General features: G+C 39.2%; 1 protein-coding gene across 1 annotated transcript; it reads right to left on the reverse strand.

The window, feature by feature from the left end:
- Positions 1-5,914: 5,914 nt before the first annotated feature.
- Positions 5,915-14,686, reverse strand: LOC107786318 (protein REVEILLE 6). Its single transcript, XM_016607778.2, has 8 exons — positions 14,343-14,686; positions 13,951-14,008; positions 12,308-12,431; positions 12,045-12,221; positions 11,824-11,946; positions 7,480-7,589; positions 6,565-6,624; positions 5,915-6,394 (listed from the first exon to the last, which is right to left on the reverse strand). Exons 1-8 carry the CDS (start codon positions 14,540-14,542, stop codon positions 6,320-6,322), a joined length of 927 nt encoding a protein of 308 aa, XP_016463264.1. The 5' UTR covers positions 14,543-14,686; the 3' UTR covers positions 5,915-6,319.
- Positions 14,687-14,909: the final 223 nt, after the last annotated feature.

The following is a 14,909-nucleotide window of genomic DNA, read 5'->3' on the forward strand; positions in this document are numbered from 1 at the left end:
AGAATGGGTGTACCAATTGAAGATGTGAATATGTGCATAAAGAGGGTATGAGATGGTTCGTGGGTTTTGGAGAAAACGTGGTCTCGTGAAAAAAGGTCACTCAGGATGAGTGCAGATTTGGGTTCATGATGTTTTGAATGGAGCTATTAGTATTCCTAAGGCAAGTCCATAGTAAATTAGAAGAAGTCGGATCGGTTAGCAATGGTTGAATTGGCAGGATGGTGGCAATGATCAGTTTCTTCAGCGTGTTAAGTTATACATGTGATTTGTGGCGGTACGTGCGAGGCATGACGACGGTCGTAATTGACTTTATTTGGAGACATTCGAGTATTATGGCATGTTATGTGTAGATGGATCCCAAAAGAGTTATGGTGGTTTAGACCACTACTTGAGAATTGTATTTTCTGCGGTTATGGGAATTTAGTCGCGTGTTGCAATGGTTCTCCTGAAATGAGTTAAGTAAAAGGTTGCTATGTGATGGAGTGTTTAGTCTATTAGTGGATCAGGAGTCATGATGGAATTCTTGTACTCTCACGTATTGGTATTTTAGGTGCAGTGAGCGGCATGGGAATTGGAAGTTGAGGATCAAGGTTACAGTTTGATGTCGACAAGAATGTCACGAGTTTGGATGAGTAGGAAAGAATTCAGATGTTTAGAGTAAGTTGGTACTGTCTTCAGCGTCACCTGAGATCAATGTCATATGTAAGAGGCTTTGTGTACTGAATTGCGGATCCTTGTTTCGCTTTATGACATTAGTATGACCGATGGTATGGATATGCAGACTTGTTACCTGGTGCGGAAGGCCGTGGGAGCATATCCCATGGGAGGATTGTATAAGTGTGACATGTAGTCACTTGATTGATTAAAGATTGGAACCATGTATGGAGATTGTGGTACTATCGCTAATGTGAGAATTTGTGCCTGAATGGCGCTCTGTTCAATTGGTTGTGAATTGTGGAAGTTTGTTCCAGATTTGACGGTTATTCTTAGGGGTGGGTCCTTGAAAGGTTATTAGCCTAGTACAGTACGATCAGAATCGGCTTGAGGTCCGTGAATGGATCTAAATGTGAGTGTGTACTCTATATCAGGCCGGATGTGTTCATTTCAGCATAGCGTTACTTGCGGAGGAGTCTTCAGGCTTTGGATGTTATTTCTGTTGTCAACTATTCCATGTAATACTTTATTCTGCCATGTGGGTTATGAGACAGCTTGATTATTTGTACAATGTGTTGAGGTCCCGCGTAGCGGTGGTGTTATGTGAGCAGGATGGCTCTCGAGATGCAGATCATATATCGCACCTTAGTTGTGCTTGAGTTTTATAGCGTGTGACGCTACCCGTCTCCCCAGGATTTGTATTTTGCACTTGGCGTGCTTATGGTTGATATTTGGTCATTTCGTGAGTATAAGCGTTACGGCTCGATGTGTGTTTTCTTTAGATTATTATGTGTGGATCGGGTGGCACGGCGCCATGGGTATATGGTTGGATCGGGTGGCACGCCGCCACGGGTATGTTGTTTGGATCGGGTGGCACGCCGCCACGAGTATCATGGTTGGATCGGGTTGCGCGCCGCAACGGTATCATATGTTGATCGGGTTGCACGCCGCAACAGTGTGATGTTGAGCACAGTTCCCCAATATCTATTCTTGTGTGTTTTGTTTCTCATTTTCTGAGGAAGGTTCATAACATCTTTTCGGTTGTTTAAATTAGTTACGTGGGTTGAGTAGTTCATTCCAGAGTTCGTTTATCCTTATATATCACATTCGAGTTTGTAAATTGTTGGCACATGGTGGCACATCATATGAGACTTTTGGCAGTGCCTGAGGTGGCTTATTGCCGGAGCAGCTTGTACTGGGTGAGACGAGATTATTGGACCTTGGATCAGTGCGATCAGATTTATATGAGGCACATTAAAGAGTAAATATCGATATTCAGTCCAGAATTAGGTAATGGTTCTTGTCGGGAGGAGAGACTCCATAAGTTGTGATTCGGCAGGTGGTTATGAGTTTCTACACCTCTTCTGTCGTGGCAGTATTGCGAGAGCTGAAACGGGACTTATATGCTTCATGAGATGTGTTGTGGGCATCAGATTCGTGGGATTTCGGCTATTGTTGTCAGGGGATGTCATTATCGTCATGTGAATAATGTGGTGCATGGTGTAAATTTGATAAGAGTATACAATCATGTATTGGTACATCGTGTAGTAATGGATACGGTGTTCGTATGTTGGGAAAAGACCTGGTAGAGGATTTCAGATGTTAGAATTTGGATCTAAGGCTAACTTGACTTAATAAAAGGGAGAATCTTTAGATTTGCTCGAGCTAATGTGCTCAACTGGTTTGTGGTAGCACGGGTAGGTGCACGAGGTGTTAAACAATGATTTCGGACAACTCCAGAGCAGTTCTTAGCACGTTCGAGGACGAACATATGTTTAAGCGGCAGAGAATGTAACAACCCGACCGGTCATTTTGAGCTCTAGCACGTCGTTCGACTGTTTGAGGCCTTGAGTAGTTTCACTTCAGGTATTAGGATTTGCACGTATGGTCGGAATTGAATTTCAGGAAGTTCGGAGTTAGTTTGGGAAGAAAATTCTAATTTCGGAAGCTTTAAGTTGGAAGAATTGACTAAGCTTTGATTTTTGAGTAAACGACCTCGGAATCGGGATTGGAAGGTTCCAACAGGTTCGTGTGATGATTTTGGACTTGGGCGTATGTCCGGATCGTGTTTTGGATGACCCGGGAGCGTTTCGGCGCCTATTGTGGAAGGTTGGCATTTTGGAAGAATTTCATAAATTTGGGTTGAAGTGCATTTCAACGTTATTGCTGTCCGTTTGGGATTTCGAGTCTGGGAATAGCTCCGTATGGTAATTTTGGTATTGGGAGCGCGTCCGGGTGTGGATTTGGAGGTCCGTAGGTCATTTCGGGGTCATTTGGCGAAAGTTAGAAATTTGAAGGTTTTTGAGAAGTTTGACCGGGAGTGAACTTTTTGATATCGGGGTCGGATTTCGATTCCGGAAGTTGGAGTAGGTCTGTAATGTCGAATGTGAGTTGTGTGCAAAATTTGAGGTCAATCGGATGTGATTTGATAGGTTTCGACATCGAATATAGAAGTTTGAAGTTCTAAAGTTCATTAAGCTTGAATTGGGGGTGCGATTCATGATTTTGACATGGTTTGAGGTGATTTGAGACCTCGAGCAGGTCCGTGTTATGTTATGGGACTGGTTCATGTGATTGGACGGGGTCCCGGGGGGGCTCGGGTGTGTTTCGGGGTGGTTTCGGACAAAATTGGAATGATTTGCTGATTACTGCTATCTGGTTTCCTTCTTTGCGAACGCGAATGGATTCATGCGTTCGCGAAGGAGACTTGTGGGGGCTGCTGGATTTGCCCATCGCGAACGCAAAGGGAGAGACGTGAACGCGGAGCTGAGGTTGTGGAAGCCTACGCGAACGTGAAGAGAAAATGAGATGAGGGCCTGCCAGGCGTTAAGCCTTCGCGAACGCGGCTTGAGGCCCACGAACACAAAGGGTAGGGAGTCACCAGGTTCGCGAACGTGGCCATTAGGTCGAGAACGCGTAGAGGAAATGTGGAGGCAGTGTGTTTAGCCTTCGCGATCGCGATGGCATTCCCGCGATCGCGAAGAAGGGCGGGCCTGGGCAGATTGGTTTTAGTGTGGGGTTTGGCTTATCCCCTCTCATTTTTCACTTAGGTAGGCGATTGTTGGAGCTTTGGAAGAGGAGACTTTCATCATCTATGTCAAGGTAAGTGATTCCCACCTATTTCAAGTTAAATAATTGGATTATATATAGATTTTAACATGAAAATTCATGGAAAAATTGTGAAACATTTGAGGGTTTGGTAGAAAACCTAGAAGTTGGTATTTTTGGATTTTGACCACAAATTTGGGCATGAAATTGAGAATAAATCATATATTTGAGTTCGTAATGTTATGGGTAATGTTTATCTTCAAATATTTTCGGAATCCGGGCACGTGGGCCTGAGGGTTGCTTATCGGCTTTTCGAGCGGAGTTGGAAATTTTTCTAAATTGGAGCGACGGGCATCGGTTTGAGGTGTTAGAGGGCTTTGGAGCCGGTTATGAAATTTCGGAGTGAGGTAAGTCTCATGTCTAACTCTGTGAGGGGGACATTACTCCTAGGTGTTGTATATTGATGTGTGCTACTTGTTGTGGGGGCTATGTACGCACGAGGTGACGAGAACCCGTACGTAGCTACATTCATGTTATTGTCCGGGTAGGCTTAGGTTCACATCATGCTATAGCTGTACTATTTGAGCAGTCTCTCGCCTATTAAATTCCTCTGTTTTACATTACTACTGGAGACTAGACTTGCTATTGTAGAGACTTCACGAGTTCATGATTAGTCACCGAAAAATTTTACTCATCTTACGACATGTTTCCGTGATATATATGTTTCATTGAAAGGTTTTTGTTAAAGAAATTACAACTCACACGTTTATTCGCGAGTGGGGTCAAGGAACCGTCAAAGCTCCTTATTAATGGTATCGGGCCGATCGCCTCGGCAGGATTAGGTACCCCTTATTCTAATAGGATCGGGCTGATCGCCTCTGCAGGACTATGTACTTCTTATTCTAATGGGATCGGGCCGTTCGCCTCGGCAGGATTTATGTACCACACTCTCACGGGAGCGGGCCGTTCGCCTCGGCAGTTTAATAGATGCATCTATGGTTCGTGTCGTTTGACCCTCGGCAGTGCACAGTTTATTATTTATGTTGGATCGGGTCGTACGCCTCAGCATTTCTATAAAATTATTCTCATGGAATCGTGCGTAATATTTGGCAAGAAGCCAGAGTATCTGTGAGTCTTTCCCTAATTCAAATTATAACAACCTATTTCGTGAGGTCCATTATACATAAATATATGTGCTCCGGTTGAGGAGGAATAGCTTATTAAGAACTTGAGTTTATTATATATATATATATATATATATATATATACACACACACACACCGGTTGAGGAGGAATTGCTAATTAAGAACTTGAGTTTAGTGTAAGGAGGATAATTGTACCACAGATTTATAGTTGTTTATTTCATTTATTTACTTTGCCTCATATTTGTTCACCTCCTTATTGTACCTGATATTATTGGACCACTAGTGAGTGTCGATGTCGACCCCTCGTCACTACTCCTCCGAGGTTAGGCTGGATACTTACTGGGTACACGTAGATTTACGTACTCATGCTACACTTGCTGTACATTTTTGTGCATGTACTTTTATGTTCGGTGGTCCTTTGGGCACGGAGGCACGGATGATGCCACTTGCCGCGAGCTGCATTTCAGGTTGCGATCCGCAGCCAGCAAAGTCTCCTCCAGGGTTATTTGTATTTTTCCTGTCTAATTTATATTCCGGACAGATACTGTATTTTATTTTACTTCCTAGTTGATGCTCATACACTTGTGACACCGGATTTTGGGGGTACTTACGAGTTGTTCAATATTGTAATTATAAAAATATTATCATTTACTCTGCAAATTTTATTTCTGATTATTTAATTAAAGGAAAATTTTGATTTCAAAATACAAAAATGAATAATCGAGTTAATCAACTATTGTTGGCTTGCCTGGCAGCGGTGTTAGGCGCCATCACGATCATTAATGGATTTGGGGTCGTGACAGTAACACCAAGCAACTTAGCTTGAGAATCCTTTCCCAGGAGATTCATAAACTCCTAGACGATTTCTGTGGACTTTGTTGCACCAAAACCTTCGCAATTTGCCAGTAGTAACCAAAACAGTTCTATCTCTACGAGCCAATGTACCTATAATATTCAACTGTCGACTCATGATAGCTTCCCGACGATTGAGCAGTTCAAACATTTTATCAGTCATGGGAAACAAAAAGTAAGCTGTAGATATGCAGCAACCACAAAACAGAAACATGTTGGTAAAAATCAACAAGCTCGCTTGTTGAATCATTTACATTGGCATAAACAATTTGCTACTACTGCAGAGGCTGGACTCTGTCAAAACTTGAATTTACATAAACCCAGCTTTACATATTAAGTTCCCGCATCACAATTTTTATCTCTGTTTATATCTTACAGTATGTACACAAATATGAACTGCACAGATCAGAACTCTGAAATGTGAAAATAGAAGCTGATATCAAACAAAAACAACTGGCTTCTCATGATATTATATGGGTCCCCACTCGTCGTTCGTCCCTATCCCCTAGGGTTCATTAATTTCAATATGGTCTCCTCAGAGGATAGTACTCTCGAACATAGAGAAATGGTGAACAGTATGCAAAGACCATACTATGCAGTACCCGAAGTGAGCAACACTTTCAAGTTGGTTGTAATCGATGACTTGATTTGCACTGCTTCTCCATGTCCATATCATAAGATGAAAGCAGCTGCCTCTGCATCAAGAATAAACTATCAATTTCAGGTAAAGAAAAGCAAATAATTACTCTGCATGATAAGAGGACACGCTAAAAGAACCAGCAGATGCCTTACCCAACCAAAAGCTCAAGGTAAGAAACCATTTAAAAGCTATCAGAAATCAGAATGCAAAGAGTAATGTACTTACATGATGCTCAAAATCAGGGCTTGTAAGATTGATGGAGAGGTTTCTCATCAGCAACAACACCTGGATAAGGGCCAAGAAAAAGAATGATTAATTCTAAATCAATTGCAGTGGCACCACCTCCTACTTAGAAGCATATGATTAATCTCTTTTTTATGGTAAACATGATTTAAGATAACTGAGAAATATATATATATTATATCAATCCGTGTGTGTGATGAATCAAAGCCCAACCACCCGGGTGGGGTGGAAGGGATTAGGGTATTGTGGATTTGGTTTTCAGGTGCATTCTATATCTTGAAAACATCCTTTATTCACATATACAGAGATGCAAAGCAAGCCCAAACACCAAATTCAAGCCTTCCAAAAGTTCTAATTATTCCCTCATATTGGCAAGCTAGATCGAATGCCCACATACATGTCAACAACATGCCAAAACAAGTATTCACTAAGCAAATGAAGATTGAATCTAATACTCTATGAAAATCTTATATCCAGTGCTCTGATCTGTTGCAGGCAAAGAGTTGGTAGGGATACAAGGGAGTAAAGTACGCTCCTTTCCTTTCCTTCTAGTATCTAAAGAGGAGAACTATTCATCGCAATAAGAAGAAATTTGAAATCCCTCCGTCCCTCTTCCCTCCTTCCTAAGTAAATGCCAGGTAGTACACATTAATTTGATGAGAAAGGCTTCCTTGAATAGAGCATAAGAGCAAATCCTCCTTGTATGCGCATAGAAATGGCAATAATTAGGCCTTCGATAAATATAATAATGAAAGCTCAGAGGAACCTATGCGGAAGCTTTATCTTCAAAAGTACACAAAGTTCAAGGTATCATGCAAATAAAGGAAAACTTAAATCACAAGAAAGAGCAGTTAAGCCACAGAACTAATGAAACAGCACACAGATTAGAGAGTATACCGTCTCAACATCAATGCGATCCATTTTTTTCAATTTCTGCAAGTGTCCGGTAACAGCAGGGTCGAATACGCTGCCGATGAAGTTGTATACTTGAACAAAGTCAGGCAAAACTGCAGCAACAAAAAAAAAAATTGATAGCAACATCAGCACTGCAAATATCAAACTAAAGCATCATGTCCATATGAAAACCTAAAACACTGATTAGAACAGAATCTTTCGTTCTACTTACTAAAGAGAACTGTAGTTCTACAGAACTGAGTGTGAAACTAACAGGAAATAGAGCTAAGGATAAAATGGCATAAAGTAAATCAGATTTAGATCTAGGCAGAATCAAAGCAGGCAGGTGCACCAGGAAGCCATCAAATGCAGCGAGGACCATAGCAGCAGATCAAATATGTTTTAAAAATGTAGGGAGAAATGCAAAGAAAAGGAATGATTGCATATCATACTTCGCATCTGAAGAAATATCACACTGAAATATTGGAGGAAACTTTCTGGACCAGTACTGCAAACCACGGTTCATTAAAAAACTACACATTTTCACCAGAACAATAAGCAGATATTGTTCGATTCTCTAATATTTCTCTGGATCACAATTCAGTGACACAGATCCAGCAGCTCACAATCAGAAACACGCAAAAGAGCAGATAACAAGCAGTCCTTTCATCTTGCTCATTCACAATCAGATTTCTAATTTTGTACGAGGACTCAACAACTGCAGACTTTTATCAATTAATAAGAGAGATGTTAAGGCGAGTGATTTTCAGACAAAAGGAGTGAAGTTCACACGGAAGAAGAAATTCATGCTGGAACACATTAAGTCTAGTGGTGAAAGGCCGAACAATAAAATAGGGTAAGGGAAGATTTCAGGTACTTCCAAATTGAAGCCAGTCCACTAGGTTTTAAAAAAATAAAGGGAAAAGTTTCAAATTTGCCCATGTACTAATTGAAATTGAGCAACTTTACCGTCCATTAAACTTTTGGTCTAATATTATCCGCGCCTTTAGGGAAAAGTCTCATTTTTTCCCCTTGACCCCTAACAGACCCAAACTTAGGGTGATGTTAAACCATAGTTAAAAGTTAAGTTTGGACCTTTTCTCCCAAAGAATTTGGACACGCATGGTCCACCCATTTCACGCTGGAGCTCTGTCAATGGCAAAAGCAAATACAAGATAATTTGCAAATGGCAACGGTATGAATTAGCCAAAAGCATCACGAAGGGCAAAATTCAGCAATTTCGGATAGTACATGGGCAAATGTGCACCTTTTCCCGAAAAAAATCACTCTTGGAGCCAAGGAATAGAGGCTGGAATGATGATAACCTAACTAGAAATCTAACAGAGAATTGCTTGGTTGACAATCAATATGACAGTGCAATCATGATACACTGATTGAAGCTGAGATCTTGAAGAAGAGCTTTTTAAGAAAGGAGATGAAACTACTCCATATCCCGGCTACAAATGTAATCAGGATTGTGGTAACTGCAACTACGCAAGGTGGCCAGTTTTAAGATATGCTGCACAGCTTTCGCACCCTTATGCAGGTATTAGACCACTGGGGCGGTGCGTACCAAAAGTATTTGGTCAACACAACAAGACTCTGCCCAATCACATATTATATCCTTACCAGGAGTTTCAGCAATAAAATCTTGATTTTTAAAAGAAGTAAACTCTGAGATTTCCAAGCTGGGAAAAGACAATGCAAGTAATTAAACAAGATATGAGAAACACAAGGCATGTTCAATTTCCAGGATAATTTTGTCTTATGAAAAGATCCGGCCTTTAAGTTGATTAACTTCATTTTCCTCCAATTGTGTTTGTATTTGTCTTGTCAAAGATATTTTTGCCAATCTATCCTTTAGGACTTTTATCGTGCCGTTTTATTCTCCATTTTGCCATGTTATGGCCAAGTTAAGAATTTTGGGCTGCAAGTCAAGAGTCTTGACGACAAGTTTTGGATAGCAAATGCTGAGAGGAATATTGTCAAACGTTCTGCGAACAGCTTGTCCTCCAAGCACCACTTGGTTTCCAAGTAACTTCCCCGTAAAAGGCATATGTATCATAATGTTCAATTAACTTTGAAAAAGAATGTCTCAGAAATACAATGTTCCTGCACACCTCTTCATGTCCTTCTCAACCCCCTCCCTCCTCTTAGTTCTCTCAATTTTGGCTCATGAATTCTCCTTTCTTTTTTTTGTTGGTAATTTTCATGAATTCTCCTTTCTGAACTTTCTCATTATCTGTCCAGCCTAGAAACAGGACTTCTGTAACTTATCAGTTCATATCAGGCTCGCTTCGACTTTCAATTCCATCGGTCTAACCTTTAGAAAATAACAAACTTTTCTAAGTTGTTCTCTATTGTTTTAGAATCTTTATTGTAGAAGGTTAAAGAATCTATATATCAATTAGTTTTATTTTGGGTTTTTATTGGGGAAAACCTTTTTATATTGAAAGCTTTTCTATGTTTTCCAAAACTGGGCAAGTAGAGAAAATTGTAGATCACTCTCAAAGTCAGGATATGGTGCAGCTTAAGGTTATTATTGGTGCTCTGGGCACATAGAGTTTGTCTGAAATCACAAATATATACTCTCTAAGCAGTTGCCAGCATCTACTGAAGCAATCCATGCAAGGTACAAAAATGAGGTTTTCCCACATTGAACCTGCCACATCTCCTTTACTTGCTAATATCAAGATTTGCAACATTTAATAAAGTGCAGGAAACGTTGCTCGACTAGACTTTTTGAATTCATTTACCTCCATAAAGGACCAAGCAACATCTAGGAGTACAGATTGCAACAATAAACTATCCCTCAATCTCCCATCTTTTCAGTTAGGATTTTGGAAGCCAAGGGATGTTAGAGATGAGTGAGTAGAAACCTCTGTAACACAGACTTTCCGCCCTTACGGGCCAATTCGACTGTCTGTAAGTAATTTGTAGGCTACATCTACATACAGCTTTTGTCTAGCTTTATCGTATTTCATATCAGACACGTCAAATATGAGTACAAAGACCCAATATAGATTAGCTAGAATCTAATTTGTGGATAGCATAACTTGACTAGATAAAAGTTTATGAAACAATTGTGCTCTAGTTATTATCAATACTTGGAGCAAATTAAATTGCACGACTCAACTTCATTCTAGTTATTATCAATATCTCAACTGAATTAACAGCTTCAAGTAGGTCAACCACCTCTGTAGACACCAAAGAAGACAAAATATCGAATATCGCAAACACCAAAGAAAAAATATCGATTACTACAGTTCTTTCAGCAATAGACCACCAATAAGCAGATGCACTGCCCAAGCTTTTAGCTTTTTTCATGTGATCAGTACAGCACCCAGGCTTTAAATTAAGTAGATATCAATTCAAAAAGCATGGAATAGAGTGTATATTTACTTAGCAATTTCATTATAGATTAGAAGTAAATAATTATAAACACATTAAAAATAATTCAGAGTTTGGAACCAAAGTACTTGAAAATACAAATGTTCTTCTTTGACTCATAAAACAAAGGAGGAAAAAAAAGTTCTTGAATATATGTTGTGAGAGCCTCAAAGCAAATCCACCTTTCTTCTTCATCTGTGTTATGGAGATTGGTCATCATAAGCATAGTTCACATTCCTTATATCTCTTACGTTTGTTATAAACAAGTACTACAGAACACAGTATAAGACACTAAGAAAAAAATATCGATATGGTGTGGACACTTAAAAGAGTGCTATGACTTTTCAATTTATATGTATTCATATGTATAACTTTTTGATGGATCTAGAGGATCTGATAGTGACAAATTACTTGTTAACTTATAGATAGTACGATATGATAATCACTTGCAATGTGATTAAGTATACTTAACCAACACACAATAGGCATTACTTACTCATATGAAACGGATTCAGTTTATCTAGAAGCTTTTCTTCCCATGAAGAGACACCACATTATTTTCTTTTGAGAATTGAGATGAAATAAGAGTAACTTGTTGAAGAGACTCCACATTCATTAAAAAGAAAGAGAAAAAGGAGACTCCATATTGATCAAAATGAAAATATCAAAGAAAACAAAGAAATTTAGAACCATTAAAAATGACACAGAACACTTCAAGAGAATGGTAGAGAGAATTACAATGGTATGTTATTGTAGGATAATATTTTACGGCCCAGAATTTTGTCTAATTTCAAGTCTAAAAGTCAACATGATAGGTTGATAGTTTTGTCTTTCTGGGCTGATAATTTCTATCTTTTGAAATCCTTGCATCTACTTGATGCCTTAGTTAATGATATCTGACTTATTTCATCAAAAAAAAAAGTCAACATGATAGGTATCTGAAGAATATCGACTTGCCTCTCAATGAAGGTCCCTGAGTCCGCTCCATCACATCACCAGTTGATTTTGATCCTGGAGTGCTTTCATTACTACTGCAACAATGAGTATTGGCCACAGGTTGACCTGTTTCTCTCACGTTATCTATAACAGAACAGACAATTACTTTAGTGCAACGTCTAAGATGCGATGGACGTGAGACAACAGCAATTATACAAAAGTGAGCCCATCAATAACTAGACCTTTCTTCATTTGGGACAAACTGACTGGTGGCACAGAGTTGTCAGTCCATGATGGCATAGATGCAACAGTAACTGGATTGCTATGTAACAAAGAAGTATCAGGCCTTTTTACAAATCCAGGATCCGGTAATGGAAGTGAAGCTTGAAATGATGCAGTCACCGGTGAGAGAGCTGGAGCTGCCGACATATTCAGAAAGTGAATATAATTATTTCCAGGTACAGGTGGTCGTAACAAAATTAACCACATAAAGAATGATTCCTACCACTTTTTGAGGCTTTCTGAGGGTAGGGATGAGCAGCTTTTCTTTTTGGCCGAGGAGGAGGTAGATGTTCATTGGTTCCGCTCTTCTGGACCTTCAGAAAATATTTTTGAGCATGGCTACGTATCTGCAAAAAGTGATCAAACTTTTTAAGACACGCTCTGGACCCGTCTCCAAAGATTCATGTATAACGCAAAACCAAAAGTACTGCTTTTGATTCGGTTCCCCTCACTTGGTCTCGGTTTTTAAATTTTAGATACGCAAACCTCACACCCACCTAAATATGGTTTCATTTTTACAATTCAATTCTTTTGGTTTTGGCTCTGATTTTGGCTTGTGTTTGGGCATCATATTTGGGTTGAGGATTCTATTTGATTAATAAACAATATGATCATATTATAAGTTTGAAAGGCTATTGGGTAATAGGGCAATAGAAGGGAGGGTAAACAAAACAGGTAACTAAGTGAGAAAGATAAAAATCAACAGCACCTTGTCCCAGCCCAAAGAAAGAAAATTAAAAGAATCAAAACAAAAAACAAATCACAAAGACCCATATACTAAAACTTCTACTGGCTTTTGTGGGGAACCACTCGTGCCACAGACATGACAGAAAATCAACTAGTATATACGGGTGAACGCTAAATCCCATTGGATTTTCAAGCAGAGGAATAGTTGATGGGTTCCCTTTTTTAATTGCTAAAATAGTTGATGGGTTCTGGAGTAGCAGCCTTTGCTGGTGGCAGTTTGAAGAGCTAAAAAAGGAGAAATCTGCTCACAATGATATCCAATCTGCCCTTTTGCAGAAATGCATCTGGGTATTTGCTGCAGTACTATATTGGTACTGTTTCTTAATGAAACGTCCTTATAAAAAAAATGACGATGCATCTGCCCTCCCAGCTCCTTTGGAACATATGAAAGAATTGAAGACACGGGGGAAAGCTGGAAGAAAAAACTATGAGAGAGAAAAGAATGGCTGACCAAAGATGTGAAAGGCCAAAACTCTTCTATAAGCACATAACTTCTACTCTTCAGTTCAGTTAGTCCTTTTTTCTTTTTCAAAAGCAGAAAATCGAATAACAATACGAACCAAATAAACCAAAAATTTTGGTTTGGTCGGTTTTCCAGTAAAAACCAAATAGTGCACCTCCTAAAGCTTATGTTAGCAAAAAGAAATTTAGTGCACTTTGTTTCATTCAAGTAAACAACTAGATCTAATCAAAAGCCACTAAGGCTTCAGAAAGTCGCTTTTAGCCTCTACTAACCCATATTCCTTATAACAAGTGACTCTATCAGCAGTATCAAAAGGCAGAACCCATTATAACTTCATACCAGACAAACACTCCTGCCACAACTGTAAAAGATATGCACGGTGATCCTAAGAAGTTAAAAGTACTTGCAACAATCAGGATAAATCTTTAGTCCCTTGATCATCCATTTTATCCACACAAAAAAACTAGTAATTTAGGCAAATGATAGTTAATCGTGTGAGCTCATGTTGGGCTTTTTCCACTAGGCTATCCCTCACTTGTTGATTATTTGCCATGTTATATTGGCAAAATTAACAGTTAAACAGGATATAGTTAACTCGGTGGTTCCTTATAATGGCTAACTCGATGGCAGTAACCAGTCAGCATAATAAGAATTACCTGAATAACAGTTTTTGATCCAACAAACGCTTCAATCTTTTTCCAGTCCCGGTCAAACCTGTATGTTAACAAAACAGGTAATCAGTAAAAAAGACAAACTCTTAACTCAAATGAGACACCTATTCTTTTTATTCTAGAATTTAGAAAATATTGGCCATAAGCAAAGTAGTCACATTCAGTAAAATGAAGCTATTTCGTTGGCAAACAAGACTAACCACTTCCAATAAAATGTTGAAAATACATTGACGAAAATGGAATCGCATTCAAATTCACATAACAATCCTTATACCAACTCAAATTAAAAACTCAAACTTTCAACCCTAAACCCTAGTTAAGAAAATAATAATAAAATAGAATTTAGCGATAGAAACTGTATAAAATTACGAACTCACAGTTGAAGAGCTTCAAGGAACTTATCGTGCTCGGGTTCGGTCCAGCTTTCGCGGGACTTGGTAATGGTGTAGGGTTTTCGAATTTTCTTTGACAGGTCATCGGAAGGCGATAACGGGTTGGAGGCCGACGCAATTGCGGCGGCGGAAGCTGTGGCGGTTGGGTTGGAGAAGGAGCAAAGATTAGGAAGGGCCATGACCATGGGATTCAAGCGAGCGGGTTGGGGTTCATGTGATGTTTAAGGTTAGCTCCTATAGACCTATAGGCTTTGTTTGGTTGCTGGTTCGGGCTTTATTGGTGTAAAGCTGATCCGGTTTATTATGCCGAACATTTGTTTTTGTTTTTTGCGACAGCCAAACATAAATGTTGTCATTCCTTTCTATTTGCTTCTTTTCCTTTTTTTAACTTTTCCTTTTTTTGTCCTTTGACAAACAAATATGTGAAAAACATTGCGAATGCTAAAACTATAAAAAAAATAATTTATGTTTGAGATAGAATTACTGAATAATAAATAGTTGTGTTTGGTAAAAAACGTTAATAAAGTCTTTTCTTTAAAAGGCTAAAATATC

This window comes from Nicotiana tabacum, chromosome 21 (genome assembly GCF_000715075.1).
Source record: "Nicotiana tabacum cultivar K326 chromosome 21, ASM71507v2, whole genome shotgun sequence".
NCBI classification, from domain to species: domain Eukaryota; kingdom Viridiplantae; phylum Streptophyta; class Magnoliopsida; order Solanales; family Solanaceae; genus Nicotiana; species Nicotiana tabacum.